The following is a 16,081-nucleotide window of genomic DNA, read 5'->3' on the forward strand; positions in this document are numbered from 1 at the left end:
TGACAGAATGAGAGGACACAGCCTCAAGCTGCACCAAGGGAAATACAGGTTGGATATTAGGAAATAGTTTTTTATAGGAAGAGTGATAAAGGACTGGAATTGCCTGCCAGGGAGGTGGTAGAGTCACCATCCCTGGATGTGTTATAAAAAAGACTGTATGGCACTCAGTGACATGAAGGTGTTAGGGCTGGGTTGGACTCAGTGATCTTGAAGGTCTCTTCCAACCAAGTGATTCTGTGAATTCTGTAATCAGCACACACTGCTTACATTCTTTCTGTCTCTCCTAACTAATTTTGCCAGTTAACTGTGAACTCTTATCACTGATGGAGTGGGTGTCATGTCAGCAGCCTCCATAACATTTGGCAGTGGCTATAATATTTCATATTATTGAAACTTTCGTATTTCTGAAACTTTAAGTCTCATCATTTTCTTTCAGGGACTCTTTTGATCAGCTCTCCCAAATGGCACAGACTTTAAATGAAGAAGGCCATGGTGCAGGGAGAGAAGTACGTCTAGCTTCTCAACATCTCACCAACTATCAAACCATGGTCAAAAGTGTCAAGGAGAAGCTGAGGACATGTCAGCTTGCACTCCAAGAGCATCTCACTTTTGAGGAGGCATTGCAGAGTATGTGGTCATGGGTGAAAGAGGTTCAAGATAAACTGACATCATCGCAGAGCACTCTTGGAAGCAAAGCCACCCTGGAAAGACGATTGACACAAATTCAGGTAAAGGAGGATACAAATAGATATTACACATCAAGATTAATATTTGGTTTGGGCCACATCAGTGGGAAAGATATATTTTTATATTTTATTTTCTCTGTGGTTATGAAGAAGAGGATCAGAATTTAAGGTGATCGTGACAAATTGGGATGGGAAGTAGAGAAAAACAGGATGAAGTTTAATGGAAACAGGTGTCAAGTATTGCATTTTATAAGAAATAATGAATTATGAAAACGTGTATTTAGGTCCCAGAAAGCTTTCTAATAGAGGGGAGGCCTTGGAATAATTGGCAGATTCTCTCTGTCATGGCTGTGTTTCTATCACAGGAGGTCTTCAGGAAGAGGTTAGAAAAACATCTAACAGGAAGGTCATTAGGAGATCTGCCATGGGCTTTCCTGACATTTCTTGTGGCTATGAGCTGCTGTCTTACTGTGCAGTGCTTGACTTACTCAGTATCTGCTGCAATGTGAGCAGTACTTTAGGTTGACCAATGCAGTGGAAAACTTGTATAGCCATGGAAAAACTGCTGGATCCCTTGCTCATAGCAAGGTATGGGCCCTTAGAAGAAAAGGTGCCTAGGAATTCCTACTGGATATGACTGTTGAGGATGGATGAGCTCAGAGAGGATGGTGTTCACTGTTGAAAGAATAACAGTTCTCATTTCTCATGAAGGTTACATTTGATATTTTGACCTGTTTTGCCTCACAGGAGATCCTCTTACTCAAAGGTGACGGTGAGGTTAAGCTGAACATGGCCATTGGCAAAGGAGAACAAGCACTTAAAAGCAGCAATGAGGAAGGACAAAAAGTGATACAAACCGAGCTTCAGACACTGAAGGATGTATGGAATGACATCATCAGTACCTCAGTGAACTGGCAGAGGTAAGAATCCCTGGAAAACACAGGTCAGACCCTGCTATCTTTGCTTACAGAGAGTGGCACCTTACAGCATGTATCATTGCTGGTGTGTGAGGGGAAATTTGCATTATCAGAGAGAATCGAAATTTCTTAGAAAATATACCCTTCTGTAATAAAAATATGAGTTTACCCTATCATATGAATCAAATTTCATATGAGATGGTACCTCACATTAATTAAAAATTAATAAAAATCATACAAATTCATTCAGAGAAAAATCTAGAAAGGACTTTCAGAGTTTCTGAGCCTGTTCTTGGGCAAGACCAGGAACATGTGACAGATACTTATCTACCTTTTCCATATATAGCCCAGGGAAGGTTTCTCAATTCTGTTTTCATTGTTTTTTTAGTTAAAAAAAAATAATCTTAATATCAACTCCAAATGATCTTCCATATTAAGCTGGTTTCATCTCATCTTGACCTGCGTAGAAATAGAAAGGGTTTTTTTATTGCTTGTGTGAGATAATTTTGTATATCTGAAAGCCTCCATCATTTCTGTTCTAGACAGACTGATGTTTCTCAATTTGTGTGTGGCCTTTCTGGGCATCTGTCACACCTGTTTCTTATTCAAGAGATTGAAGACTATCACTTGTCTACTTTTTTCTTAAAATATAACTGAAAGTAGTGCCACTTTCTCAGTTGCACCAAAATTGTAATAGAATCGTAATAGAATAGAAAATTACATTGTCTGTCTTTATGATGTCTCTAAAATTTCACACAATTTTTATCATAAAATATTATTTAGATTGGGTTAGACATTGTGGCATTTTGAGTGAAATTCTTACCACCCCCTTGTCTATTTGTATGTCCAGTGAAATGAGAATTACATTCATCAACTTGAATCCCAGAGGTTAGGGATTATCCCAGAGACTAGGAAAAGCAAAAGTAACAGAAGGGAATATTTCTTATAAATTGTAAATGAGTCTATAGATAATGGATTTTTTCTTTCAAAACTTGTCAGAATATCTCTTAATTGACAGTAATTTCATAGGCTGCTGCATATTTTATTACTCTGATCATAATGAACTCCAGTAATGCTCCATATTTTACTTTGCTGAACAGACACTGAAATGTGCTTTTTATTAGTCTGAGGCAGATAGATTGCTCATGTAACCTGTAATAGGGAAGCAGCTATGTTGGTTGTACAAAGATGCCCAAAAGCCATAGGAATTCTAAAATAAATAGGATGCAAGTTGATATAGGAAACAAAAATAAGATGCAGAAAAAAACAATATTCTAAACCTATTGTGTATAGCTACAGACAGTGTAACAATGAAGGTTTAAGCAGCCTCTTTTTTTTCTCTTTTTTTTTTTTCCCTGAACTGTTTAAAAGTTCTCAGGTTCTCATCTGCACTTTGTTTTTGTTCATGTAAGCTGTCTAGATTCTGTCATTAGCCAGTGGAATGACTATCTGGAAAGGAAAAACCAGCTGGAACAGTGGTTAGAGAATTTGGATCACAAAGTGGACCAGCCTTTAGAACCACAGATTGGTCTGAAGGAGAAGTTTGCTCAGCTGGACCATTTCCAGGCTATTGTTTCTGAGATAGAGGATCACTCAGGTGATTTACAGCAACTCATGGAGAAAGCTGTGGAACTCTATGAAAAAACAGGGGATGATTCCTTTGGAGATGCAGCTCAAGAAGAACTAAAAACACAGTTTAATGACATCACAACTGTAGCCAAGGTAAGATAAATATCTCCATTTCAAGTAAGTAAAATGTTTGGACATTTGTATATATAGCTAAAATATTTTGATTTTTGTGGTTTTTAGTAACTAAAGCATTGACTGAATAATCCTGCCTCTGGTATTGTTGAGTCTAATAAGAACATTGGATATAGTTTACTAAAATGTAGAGGAATGCAAAAACAGTATTGAGAGTTGAAGTTGGTACAATTATGATTTTGGAAAAGTGAAGGCCATATATTTTGTTCCTAGTTTCTTATATACAGCAGTATTTCTGATATTCTGACACATTTATTTTCATCTAATATTCATTCATTCCTAGCATTTTTTTGATTTTTTCTTTACCTAGAAAGGGAAGAATAAAATGCCTCCCTAATAAGGAAACATATTGTCAGAAAGAGAAATGCTATTGTCAGAAAGATACATGCCCATGTTTTATGGTGTTTCAAGCCACTAAGCACTGCACATACTAAACGGGTATTCTGTTTGGTTTCTAAGGAAAGATGTGTGAGCTCACTGAGACCTTGTGCCAACCAGATCATGACAGTGAAACACCTTGCCTCCACGCTCCCTTTGTACTGGTGCTACATTTTGATGTGAGCAGTGTACACAGGGATGCATGGTTTTTTCTCCTAGGTGTCTTTTGCTTCCCTAGGAGGCTGTTTTAGTTAGAGTCAGGTGCATGTGAACATTTTCTTACCCTGTTGCTGCATAAAATGCATTAAGGTATAGAAACTTTGAATCTTTAGGATTCACTTTAGGTCTTCTTTGTTTAGCCAGTAACTATCCATATGTCTAGTTGAGAATGACACATTATTAGAGATTATGATGATTATTTTCAGAGGGAACAGCAGGTCCTGTTAATCTAACTTAATTTTTAATAGCATTTGTTGAATGCTGAGTTACTCAAACTTTAAAATAACTGAGCATAATTTGTAGGTGGTTTAGTTTGAAACTAGCTTCAAGACACTTCAATCTAGATGAGAGTATCTACACAGGGATAAAAATCTATTTGGTTAGCTCATTTCACTTTTGGTTAGTTTTGATAAACATTCATTAGTGATAGCTCAAAAGAATATAGCAAGAAGTTTACTCAGTCAGACCAAAGGTGAACCTCAACCACGGTACTCTTTCACTGTGTCACAGTAAGATAAACTGACCCCACTCTAAGATTACATTCAAAAGCTAAGGTGGAGCCAGGAAGCAGCTGCATGTCTGTGCCAGGGAGAGCATCCTCCAGGACTGCAGGGTAGCTGGCTGGGGACAGCCACCACTTCTGATGTGATTGTCAAAATGGGACTCAGCATCATAAGATCATTTTGCACTTTTGGACAGCCAAAATTTTTGTTGGTGGTTTTCCTATGGGACATCTCCACAACTCTGCTTAGCATTTGTAGAGACTTGGTGCTTCTAAGTTGTGTTTCTGGCAGCAATGCTGCACCCTGGGAGTGCTCATGGGCAATCTGCAAGACCCTCTCTGGGGTGTATTGGGAAAAGCATTCCAGAGTGACACAGCTGTAGCATTGATATCTACTAAACCATACATTAGACTGTGTTAAAGTATATTTTTGCATCAGTGTTTTTATAAGGCTTCTGCTCCAGCAGAAAATCCTTTTCCACAACAACCCAAACCAAACCTTTTGCAGTGTAGCATTCTGTTTTGATGCCACAAGCTATACCCTATTCACTATTTAAATGCATGCTATGAAGTTAAACCAAAACTGCTTAAAGCCAACATAGTATTTAAGTCCTTTAATAGTCTTTTTTTTTTTTTTTTTTCATCTGATTGATAGGAGAAAATGAGGAAAGTGGAAGATATCGTAAAAGATCATTTGCTTTATCTGGATGCTGTGCATGAATTCACAGACTGGCTTCATTCTGCAAAGGAAGAGCTTCACCGCTGGTCAGATGCATCTGGAGATACACCAACTATACAGAAAAAGCTGGCCAAAATCAATGTAAGTGAGCATTCATGATTTCCTCTGTAATTCAGACCCTATGCTTTAAAAAAAACCCAGTCAAACAGTTGTAGGGTCTTGCTCTTTTTTTCTTTGAAATGGTGATTACATTTCAGTGAGCTGAAAGCAAGCTTTCCAAGCTGTGCTTTGTTTTCGACTCCCTTCTCGTATTAACAGATGGAGTAAAAGTATAATCAGACCTAAGTTAACTACGGCACACGTGGAAACAATTTGCAAGAGCGGAAGCCCAGTGGCATTGCAGAAGAATGTGGCTTAACTGATTAATGAATACTTCTCTTTCCTCATCCCCAAATATGCTTTCTCCATGAGCAGAATTGTCTAAATCAGGGACCTTTCCTGCTTTGCATGAAATGGAGATGTGTAAAGCAGTGCAAGGATTGTTCTTCTCAAACATGATAGAAATATGTGAGTTGCCTTCTGTGTATACTCTCCTTAGCCTGGCACCTATTCTTAGCTGTCTGAGTGCTTAAGAAATTTGAATATTCCTGAATGCAACACTAAAACAGGCTACATGTTTTGCCCATGCGTGGTGTTTACATTCAGATATTCATGCTAGCAACATTTCACTCTGCTCCTAAACATGAGAGAGTATGACAGTGAATTCCAAGCTAGATGAAGATTCAGGATCCCCAAAATGAAATTACAGATTACTTATACATTCTGGGGTAATTTTCAGTCTCCTTTGTGCTCAAACTCCTGATCTGTAAAACGGGAAAGGGAGGAGTTAGCAGCGTCTAATTTATAACAGGAATGCGGGAAGAAATGACATGACTCTAGCATGCAGTGTTTGGGATGGTATTTATACATTCTCAAGTTTCTTAAACTGAAAGCTCCCAAGATTCCCTTCTATGAGATGTGTGAGATTGAAATATGGACGCTGTAGAAAGAATTTAGCTCTGAAAACAAAACCAAAACTCTATACTCAGAAAAAAACGTATTCAACAATTTTGGCACGTCACAGGTCACAAGCAGGCTGAAAACTGCAGTTGTGTTTTTGAGACTGCTGCGAGTAGCTACACACCAGCATTTCTTTCACAAAATATTACAACAAAGACTTCATGTTCCGCATCTCAACCTAAGTAGTATTTTTGGTATCTAAAACACGTTCATTCTTTCTGTCTTTTCAAAGCTGAAGAGCGTTTCAGAACTGCTGTTTAATCCCCGCAAGGGCCGCACGCTGTCGACTGGGTTTTACCCCGCCCCGGTTCCCAGACCGCTGTCCGGGGGGAGCCGCGGCTCGGGGCGGTGCGGGGCTCTGAGGGGACGGGACGGGACGGTGCGGGGCTCTGGGGACGGGACGGACGCGCCCCCCGGGCGGGCCCCGCCGTCCTCGGCGGTGCCGATATGGCGGCCCCCGGGTTACCATGGCAATGTCGCCCCGCAGGAGCTGGTGGAGTCCCGTCAGAGCGGCGCGGGCCGGCTGAGCCGAGTGGAGGCGCTGGCTCCGGCCGCGAAGCGCGGCACGACGGCGGGCGGGTGCCAGCTGCTGGCGGCCGAGATGCAGGCGCTGCAGGCGGACTGGCGGCAGTGGGAGGAGAGCGCCCGCCGCAGCCAGGGCGGCCTGCGGGACCTGCTCAGCCAGATGGCCCTGTCGGAGCGCGAGTTCGCGGCGCAGGCCGAGCGGCTGGAGGAGGCTGTGAGGCGGCTCGGAGGGCAGCTGGCCGCCTGGGCACGGGGACTGTCCCCCGCCGACAGCCGCAGCACGGACGCCGAGGTGGTGGAGAGCTGGCGCAAGGAGAAAGTAAGGGCATGTCTCTTTTCCTAGCAGCTTTTCCGCTGTAGCTGTGCGGTCACCGCGGGCAGGAAACTTCCGCCGGGCGGGACTGTCGAGCACATCATAAAATCAGTGCTTGCGGAAGATAGTTCTGTGAAACCCCGACTTTCCAAACTCTTCGTGTTACTGCGATCACAGCAGAGGACGCCCCTCCCCTTGGCCTCTGCTGTACCAGGCTTAGCAATCACTGCCTGGATTTTAGGTGTTAAGGCCAGGGCTTGTCCCTGGGAGGAAGCCAAGGAGCTGGCACACCGGCTATGGGCTGCGCTTCCAACTTGCTCAGTGCGTGGAGCCAGAGCAACATTTGATGGAGGAAATGTGTAGCTTTTCCTAGAAGCCAAGTAAGAAACTGGAGCCATTAAAATTTGCCAGGAATGTATTTGGCTTGTACTTCCATTGTCTTGAAGTATCCTCTACGTTATGCACGTTGAGATCTTGTCCAATATTTAAAGAAGTTAATCTGGAAACTGTCTAATTGCTAATTGCTTTGCTTTGGAATACAGTAGAATTTAGAGTAATAGAGTTAATTTCTATTCCTGATTGTCTCCTAACAAAAAAATTTCCCATGCATATATCATAACATTTTCAAGTAAACATATACCAATATTTGCAACAAATCAAGATACATATTTGTAAGTATCTCAACCACAATGAACCATAGATGTTGATGAAAGATGCAGAGTATTTCTCTTTCAGTGTAGCGTTGGAATAAAGCAGTTTCAGTACAGGGAGAGAGGTGTGTATTGCCTACTTTCTGACCCCTTGACTGAAATAATGTTCAGAAAAACCCCAGAACACCTTTTCTTTGAACTGAGACTATTAATCTCCTTCTGCAGGGTCTGTGCCAAGTTATTTCTATGGCGTCCTCTTTCACAGAATTCCTTGCATGGATTTATGAAACCTGCTTGCTTGAGTGCCTTTATGTGTCTACAGGAGTAACAAAGAGGACATTTGGATGAAGCAAATAATTGTAGCAAATATGCAAAGTGTTCCATATATACTTTTTTTAAAAAGGAAAGGAAGACCTAGGATTGTTATCAAACACACCAGGCATTTTTTATTTCACAAATGGAAAAATATTAAATTCGAAGCATATTGCTTTTATTAGTAGTATATGTATGTAACTCTATGTAAGAACACTTTATTTAGATTAGACAGTTGTAAACTTTGGCTAATGAGGAAGATGCAGAAGCATCTCATGAGGTAACTATGCATAGCCCCACTATGCAATATTATTTATAGTTAGAGGAAATGTGACAGTAATCTTCCCATTTTTGGACCCCAGGGAAAGGCCCTATTGTGAATGTAAAATAGCACTGCAGTTTCCATTTCTGTTGTCTCACAGTGATTCTGTTGCCATGTTAGCCAAGGCCATAAATTAAAAACGCATTTCCTAATTCACAGAATTAGCAAGATCTTTCTGCTGCTCTGTTGTACTGAAGCTCTGTTCCCTTAGGAATGTGCAGCATTAGAACAACAGATTTTGCTCTTGGAATTTGGCAAATTATTTTTGTAGTTATCAGATTCAATATTAAATCCAACTGGCTGCAACAGTTGATATCACTGTATGGAAAAATGCCATAGTTAAATTTACCCTGTTTTGCAAGTTATTGCTCCTGTTTGTTAGTAGGCAATGCCTAAAGCTGTATATAATCAGAATAAGCTCTCAGTAGATTTTGAGGTAATTTTTTTGAAACTGAAAAATTTCTAACCTTCTGAATTGAAAAATTTCTAGCTCTAAAGGTTCTAACCTCATGTTAGTCTTAAGGGATGGTTTCTTCACATAAAAAAGGGGCTGTTAGCAATTCATTATGGTGATTCCTGCCCTTGGCAATTTGTGACATCCTGTGTTTAGGTAATGTCCATTGTGGTGTTATTTCTAATAGTTTCCAAGAGAATGGTTTTGGTAGTTTAATGTAAAGTAAGCAAAAAGTAGCTTAGGGGTTTTTTCCTTAGCATTATTGCTCTTACATAATTACTTTTCAAATGCTACTTTATATGGCATTGAAACAAGTGACTATTTCAAGTATCTGTTAATCATGATTGAAGAGATTTCTGGTGTATGAGTGGCTCAAAGATAGTCGATAATGAATAATGTAAATTGGGGAGTCCTGAAAATCTGCTGCAGCAAAATATCATTTGTACTTTTCCTGAACATTCAATTTTGTGCTGAACTCTTTACTATGTACATTTTTACATAGTGCATGTACTTACATTTTGCATACATTACTTTACTATGTATATTTTCAATCATCCTCTTTTTTTCTTCTGAATATGTGTGTGTATATATATATATATATATATATATATATATATATATACACACATCTTCAGAAATGTGTTTTGGGGACATCCTTATCTCCCACTTCCAGGTCCCTGTTCATATGGTCTGTTCCTCAAGTTTATATAAGTTTCTTCCAGACTGGCACTTCAGACAAGTTATTCTGTACATGCCAAATGCTCTGGTCTGCCTGCACTGCAGAACCTCTGCTGTTAGTCTGAGAGGAATGCCTGAAGAATTTAGTTCCTAGTGAGGCAAGGAGCCAAGTCTGCACTGCTCATTATGCTGGAGTAGCTGGCAGGATTCTGCAGTGGAGATGCTGTGGACACCACCAAGCACTGTTTTTGTTGGAGTACTTATCACACCTCTCCCTGTGACGCAAGCCAAGCCAACAAAATCTCTTTTTTTGTTGTTGTTGGCTTAGCTGTCTCCAAGGCAAGAACTGTTCCAGTGCATCAATGACAGGCAGTAACCCAGTTACTCTCACAGGATTGCAAGCAGCTGTACTTTTAAATTATGAAGTAATCTGTGAAAAGAGTTGAAACTGTTAAAAATCTTTGTGCATAAATTAACTTTCTGGGTACAGCTCAAAAAAAACTTTCACTGAACCTGTTAAACTCAAGTCAACAGGATAGTTATATTTATATAAACACATATCATTTGTTATTCTCTAAATGTATGTGCTTTTATATGTCTGCAGCTAATTTTCAATATTTATTAGAATGAAATAATAAATAGCTCATTTATTAGAATGAAATTTATATCTTAAAATGGGCTTCAAGAACATTTTGAGCTAAGGAAGTTGAGGCATACAGAAATTTGGTCTCTATAAGCTCATAATTTCAAATAAGGTACTGTAGACTTAACTGCTAAAATACTCTTGAAAGTAAACAAATAGATCATAAATGATTTAATTTAAATTTTGATAAACTTTGATTAAGAAGTTGTGGGGATTTTTTATATTTACTCAGCAATATTTTTCTTTTTTTCTTTTGTTTTAACAGGAAACATTGGATGCTCTAATAAAGTCTGAACAAATGACAGATGAGATCAAAACCCAGTTGAATGATCTTTGTAAATTTTCCAGGGATTTAAGTACTCATTCTTCAAAAGTTTCAGGGTTGATTAAGGAGTATAACAGGTGTGCATTCATCTTGTTTAGAGTTAATCTTATAAGTGTGTGTGTGGAGGGGGGGGATAGAAATGACCTGTCTTTTAGGGAACTATTAATTAGAATTTTAGAACTAGAGACAGACATATGATGTAGTTAGAATCATTATTTTGATTTTGGTGTCAACAACAGTTACACAAAGTAGTAGTTTGATTTTTTTGGGTTTTTTCTTAAAGCCAGGCTATGCCACTAAACTCAGCTGAAACTAAATGTACATCTGCACCTGATGGTATTACAGGAGTCCTTATAAAAAAGTGAGGTAGCAGTATGTCTTATTTGTCTGAAGGAGAACGAGCTATACCAGCTAGTTCAGATATTTTTCTTGATTTTGTCCTTCAGATTATTATTCTTTGTTTAGCTGGTTTCTTGAAACAAGAACTAGCTAGGGAAGGTAGCATTTACTTGCTTTCTTGCTTTCTCTCAGGTCACTCTGATTTGCTTTGGAGTGTGACACATGCCTTTCAGACAGAAGGTTCTGTTGTTTCTTGCAGGAGATTACAGCTTCTGGCTTCTGTAGCTGCAGAGGGATGTGATGGCTCAAACTGATCCTTTATAACCTTGAGGACTTAGCAGAGCCACAGAAGTTAGAATTTTATTTGCAATAGTCCTGCACCCTTTCCCTAGAGAGAAAAAGGGGCTTGCAGAGCACATTGATGCACTGAGTCACTCTGGAAACATTTGTACCTGTCATATTTCTGACAGCTATGTCCCAATTTACATGCTTCACTTTTGAGAACTGAAAGCTTCTAATGGATTTCCTGGTGCCTCAGTTAAGTGCATAAATTTGGTAGGAGGAATCCAGGTTAACCTACCCTTACCATTGTGTTTCAAAGAACAAAATAATAGCATTGTCACCTAACAGAGTCCTGCCTTTCCTCCCTGCCTCCCTCGCTTTCTTCTTCTCTCATGAAAAACCCAGCCTCTGCCTGCAAGCTTCAAAGGGATGTCAGAGCAAAGAGCAGATCTTGCAGCAAAGGTTTCGGACGGCTCTCAGGGATTTTCAGCAGTGGCTGGTCAACGCAAGAGTCACCACTGCCAAATGCTTCGACGTGCCTCAAAACATCAGTGAAGCTTCAGCAAGTCTGCAGAAAATACAGGTAACTTTATGGCAGTAAAATACTAGTCTAAGGGAGACCAAAGCAATTTCATATACAGCTCATATTTATTTCTTCGATTAATTACTGCTTTTATTAATGTTGTTGTTGTTAACATTAAGGGTGACTCATTGCAAAGAAATAAACACTTTCTTTTTCTATTTTGTTTAGTTTCATTGTTGGGCTACAGTAGTTATGTCTCAATAGTTTTCCTTATCTGTTCCTTTTTTACAAAGGGAAAGAAAATGTGTTTTAGGTAGGAGAGGATTTCTGTAAAATCAGAATGAGTATTAATAACTGGATTTATTTCACAATTATATCAATATTTTTCCTCATGTATGAAAATGGAGCCCTTATGGTACAAGACCAGAATGAAATTATATGCAGTGTGAGCAGGCATTTAGAAGGCTATTTTTCACATAAAACTAAAGGAAGCCCAAAAAGTTCTGTGGAAAGGAATGACAGTTGAAAGTATATTTTAATAAATCAGTAGAAAGAAATACTTTTATTAATAGAATATAACTATAATTTTAGCTGAAAATAGCAAAATGGTAATTATTTAATGAAGCTGTTACAACTTTAGATAGATAGTATAACAGAAGAGATTTGAACAGAACAGATATCTGTTTCTCAGAAAACACCAAAAGCCAAATCACTTCTTCCTTGTTTTGGTATATTGACTTTCCCTTGCTTAAATGGTTTACCTAAAAGCCCAAATAATACTGTCTTGATATATCAAATGTTTGACTGCGCTATGTTGAGAATATCTTCAGAAGGGGGAAAAGTCCTGGTAATTTTTTTTACATGTTTTAGCAAGTCTGGGGTTTTTTCAACAGTGGATTTTTTGTTTTTTTAATCACTACAGCCCCCTCATAATGTAAAACCATACCTTTTTCTTCTCTGTGAAAGCTGCCTTGGGTGAAACAAACTTTGTTTGGACTGCTTTAAGACTTCTAAAGATGTGTTGGTAACCTGTATAGACCTAAAATTTTGTTTTTCTTGAAAGTTAATGTTCTGTCTGTCAGCACATTTTACATCATTAAGTCACCAATATCTTTCATTTTAATATAGCCAGGATTTATAGTCCATGTATCTCAAAGTTAACAGAGCCTTTGTGTTCTCCACTAAGACCTCTAGTGTAACAGAACCTGACCTAATAATTTTGGTTATCAAGCCTGCTACTCCTGAGCATGGATGTAACCTAATGATTATGTGTATTACATTATCATGATAGTAACAGTTTAAAATATGTCTATTTAAGACTACTAAATTTCTTTGAGTCTTAAATGCTCAGAAAGTTTTTAAATAATTATAAGTTACAAAGAAATTATCCAAATAAATTAGAATTTAAAAATATGTTTCCTTACATTTCTGTATAATTCTTTTAACTGTGTTTTTCCACACACTTCTTGCACACCAGCACTGTGAAGATTTCTGTGAAGAAAAATACTTCTAAACAGGGAAAGTAAATTAAGGATACAGAGGCATAAATCACAGATTGGATATTGGCCAAGTTCTGAGCATCAGCCCACACCACTACATGCTCATGGCAAGTCCAGCGTAGCTGGAGCTTGCCCATGGGCAGGGGTTTGGTCCAGTGTGTGCCTCTGAGGGGGCCCCTGTGTCATCTCTGTCAGGATAATGGTTCCCTGAAATGAAACTTCCATCACTTTCTCTACTAGGGGTTTTTAAGGGAATATAATACCCACCTAAACCACTAGCAGTTGTGTCATGAAATACAGAAAATGCAGGCAATCCAAGAGTCCTAATATATACATTATTCTGACACTTTCATTTCTGGATCAAGTGGCTGTTACCTCTAAATCCCATCAATACAAACAGTATTGAAATTAATTTACTGAAAGATACATTAGCATGTTAACAAGCAGAAACACTAAATTCCCATCATTGGTAAATTTTCTAGTAGCTTGACCTTATTGGGACCCAAAGTTCACCAATTAGTTTTTTCCTTATTATTTTTAGGAATTCCTATCAGAAAGTGAAAATGGGCAACAAAAATTAAACCTGGTGGCATCCAAAGGAGAACTGCTGTGCTCTGTTTTACCAAAGGAAAAGGCTAAAGTTATCCAGGACAAATCTGCTTCTGCTAAAGAAGATTGGAAAAATTTTATCACCACGCTCCACCAGAAGAAATCTGCATTGGAGGTATTGAAGCAGTTGCAGTGAGGAAAGATTTGATCTAAATTTCTTCTTTTCCTCTGTTTCAGATAGCACAGTTTAGATTTTGTATATTGCTGTGAGTGTTTAGTATGTAACTGAACTAGGAAATAGATGTTTTCAGAAGTCTTATTTTTCTGCAAGCATTTTACTTTTGTTTACTTCTGCTATCTTTATGACCTGATTTCACTTTAAGTGGGGTGTTTCATGCAGAAGGGTGTTGTTCAGAATCAAAGATAGAAGTGGCTAAAATTCAGTAGTCTCATCAAATGTACTGGGTTACTAAAACACATTTTCTTTTAGAGAAACTTTTAGTACAGTTTCTGACACAGCTGCTTATTGAAAAGTTGCAGTAGTGTGTGTAAATTTTGTCTCTCTTACTACTAATAGGTGAAATGTACTTATTTAACTTGAGCAACTTTTTAAGTAAATGCCAGTGCCTTCCTCTGTTCAGAACTCACAATTCAACCAGAAGGTGGTGAAACTTTTTAACTTTTGAGGGTCATAGGTTTTAAGGTCAAAAGGTCTCATCTGAAATTCCCTGCATAGCATGGGTGAATTAAATTTCCTAGGCATTCTTGTTTCAAACCAGTGCTTCCTAGACAGGTGAGAAAAAGTTTAAATACACGTAATGTATTATGTAGGAAAGCATTTGAAAAAAAATTCTCAGGTAGCTAGGACTTACCTTCCTTCACCTCAAGGTTGCCATAGAAAGAGGATGTTCTCAGAGGTTAGTCTTTTGATTCAGGCATTTTTGAGTCTCATAGGCTTAGTTTTTCATTTGGATGTTTAAATGATATGGGTGTAGCTGAAAAGAAAACTATATAATCTGTGGGAAAAATACATTAAAATAACTAGGGTGCAGGAGCTATGCTGTTCAGGTTTATATTCCACATGAATTATTTCAGATGTTCTTTTATTAAATAATGCAGAATAAACCTATAAAAAATGTATGCAGGCCTTGAAGGAATGCCTTTGGTGTGCCTTTAATGAACTTAGGACCAAAATTTTACTTTAAAAAAGAATATAACCAGAAGTGTTCCCCAGGACTGGGTTTAGACATTACCTAGAAACAGTGGCAGCCTACTTAAGGAGGGGTTAATGTCAGTGGCTGAAGTCAGATATTAGATAACTCATATCTCAAATTAGCTTTTATTCACACTGCCTTAGTTACACCAATTAGGATTAGACTAAGTCAAATCTCATAACATCTGTAAATCTTTCCAATCAAAAGAAATTTGGTTCAGCCTTCCCTCAGCTGTATTGAAGCAGCATTGTTGCTTCTATTTTGCTTTTTAAAAGTGTGCCCTATCAAAGTTTTATTTCGGTGTCTGTGGGATAGGAACATGCAGAGCTGATGTAATTTATTTGAAGAGTTGTGTATAACTTGCCTACAATTACATATCCTTTTAGTGTGCTTGATCTGTGTCTTGTGAATTAGTTATGTCTAGTGCACTGGGACTATTCATAGAAATTTGCATACCTTCCTAGAATTTAACAATCCAGATGAAGGACTTTGAAGCAACTGCTGAGCCTCTGCAGGAGTGGCTGACCACAACTGAGAAGATAGTACAAGGAAGTAGCAGTCGGCTCTATGATCTTCCTTCCAAGAGAAGAGAACAGCAAAAGCTGCAGGTGACTTATAAGGGTTCTTAACACAGCCAGACCTTCCTGTCCCATCCTCCTGGCCTCATCGGTTACTTACAAAAGCTTAATCACTCTAGCATCCTGACCTCTAAATAAGATGGCAACTGTTTCCAAGGTTTGCTGTTGATGATCCTGTTCCATCAAGTTTTGCATCTCCACATTTCTTATGACATGCTGCTCCACTGCTGTAACCGTATGGTGTGCCTTTCTCAGCAAGCCTGCCATATGTCACTTCTATTTTTCATGGCACCTTCATGCTTCTCTATTTCCTGCTTTCTTGCACCCACTCTTATTATTACTGTGCTTGTGCTTTACAGTCTGTCCTTGAGGAAATAAGCTGCCACGAGCATCAGCTCAACAGGCTAAAAGAGAAAGCTCAGCAGCTGTGGGAAGAACAAGCTGTCAGCAAAAGCTTTATGCGCAGAGTGTCTCAGTTGTCTTCTCAGTATCTTACTCTAAGCAATCTGACAAAGGTAATGCATCCAATGTATGTGCTCTTAAGCAACTCCTTTGATGTATGTGGGGAAAAATAAAGACTGAAATGTGAAACACTGCAGTTGTCTTGCTTGCCTGCTCTGTGATATGTCTGAGCTATTCTATTTTTCACATTGACTTTTAGGAATGGACAGTAA

The 16,081-nt window shown here is 38.7% G+C and overlaps 1 protein-coding gene across 1 annotated transcript in view; it reads left to right on the forward strand.

The window, feature by feature from the left end:
- SYNE1 (spectrin repeat containing nuclear envelope protein 1) overlaps positions 1-16,081 on the forward strand; it is a 301,154-nt gene that overhangs the window by 133,187 nt on the left and 151,886 nt on the right. Inside the window, exons 51-60 of the mRNA XM_033512756.1 lie at positions 437-728; positions 1,434-1,606; positions 3,016-3,325; positions 5,119-5,283; positions 6,689-7,045; positions 10,364-10,500; positions 11,450-11,627; positions 13,608-13,790; positions 15,294-15,437; positions 15,767-15,922. Coding sequence (XP_033368647.1) covers positions 437-728; positions 1,434-1,606; positions 3,016-3,325; positions 5,119-5,283; positions 6,689-7,045; positions 10,364-10,500; positions 11,450-11,627; positions 13,608-13,790; positions 15,294-15,437; positions 15,767-15,922 — 2,095 coding nt within the window. The remainder of the gene's footprint in view (positions 1-436; positions 729-1,433; positions 1,607-3,015; positions 3,326-5,118; positions 5,284-6,688; positions 7,046-10,363; positions 10,501-11,449; positions 11,628-13,607; positions 13,791-15,293; positions 15,438-15,766; positions 15,923-16,081) is intronic.

The sequence above is a fragment of the Parus major genome, chromosome 3 (genome assembly GCF_001522545.3).
Source record: "Parus major isolate Abel chromosome 3, Parus_major1.1, whole genome shotgun sequence".
Taxonomy (NCBI): domain Eukaryota; kingdom Metazoa; phylum Chordata; class Aves; order Passeriformes; family Paridae; genus Parus; species Parus major.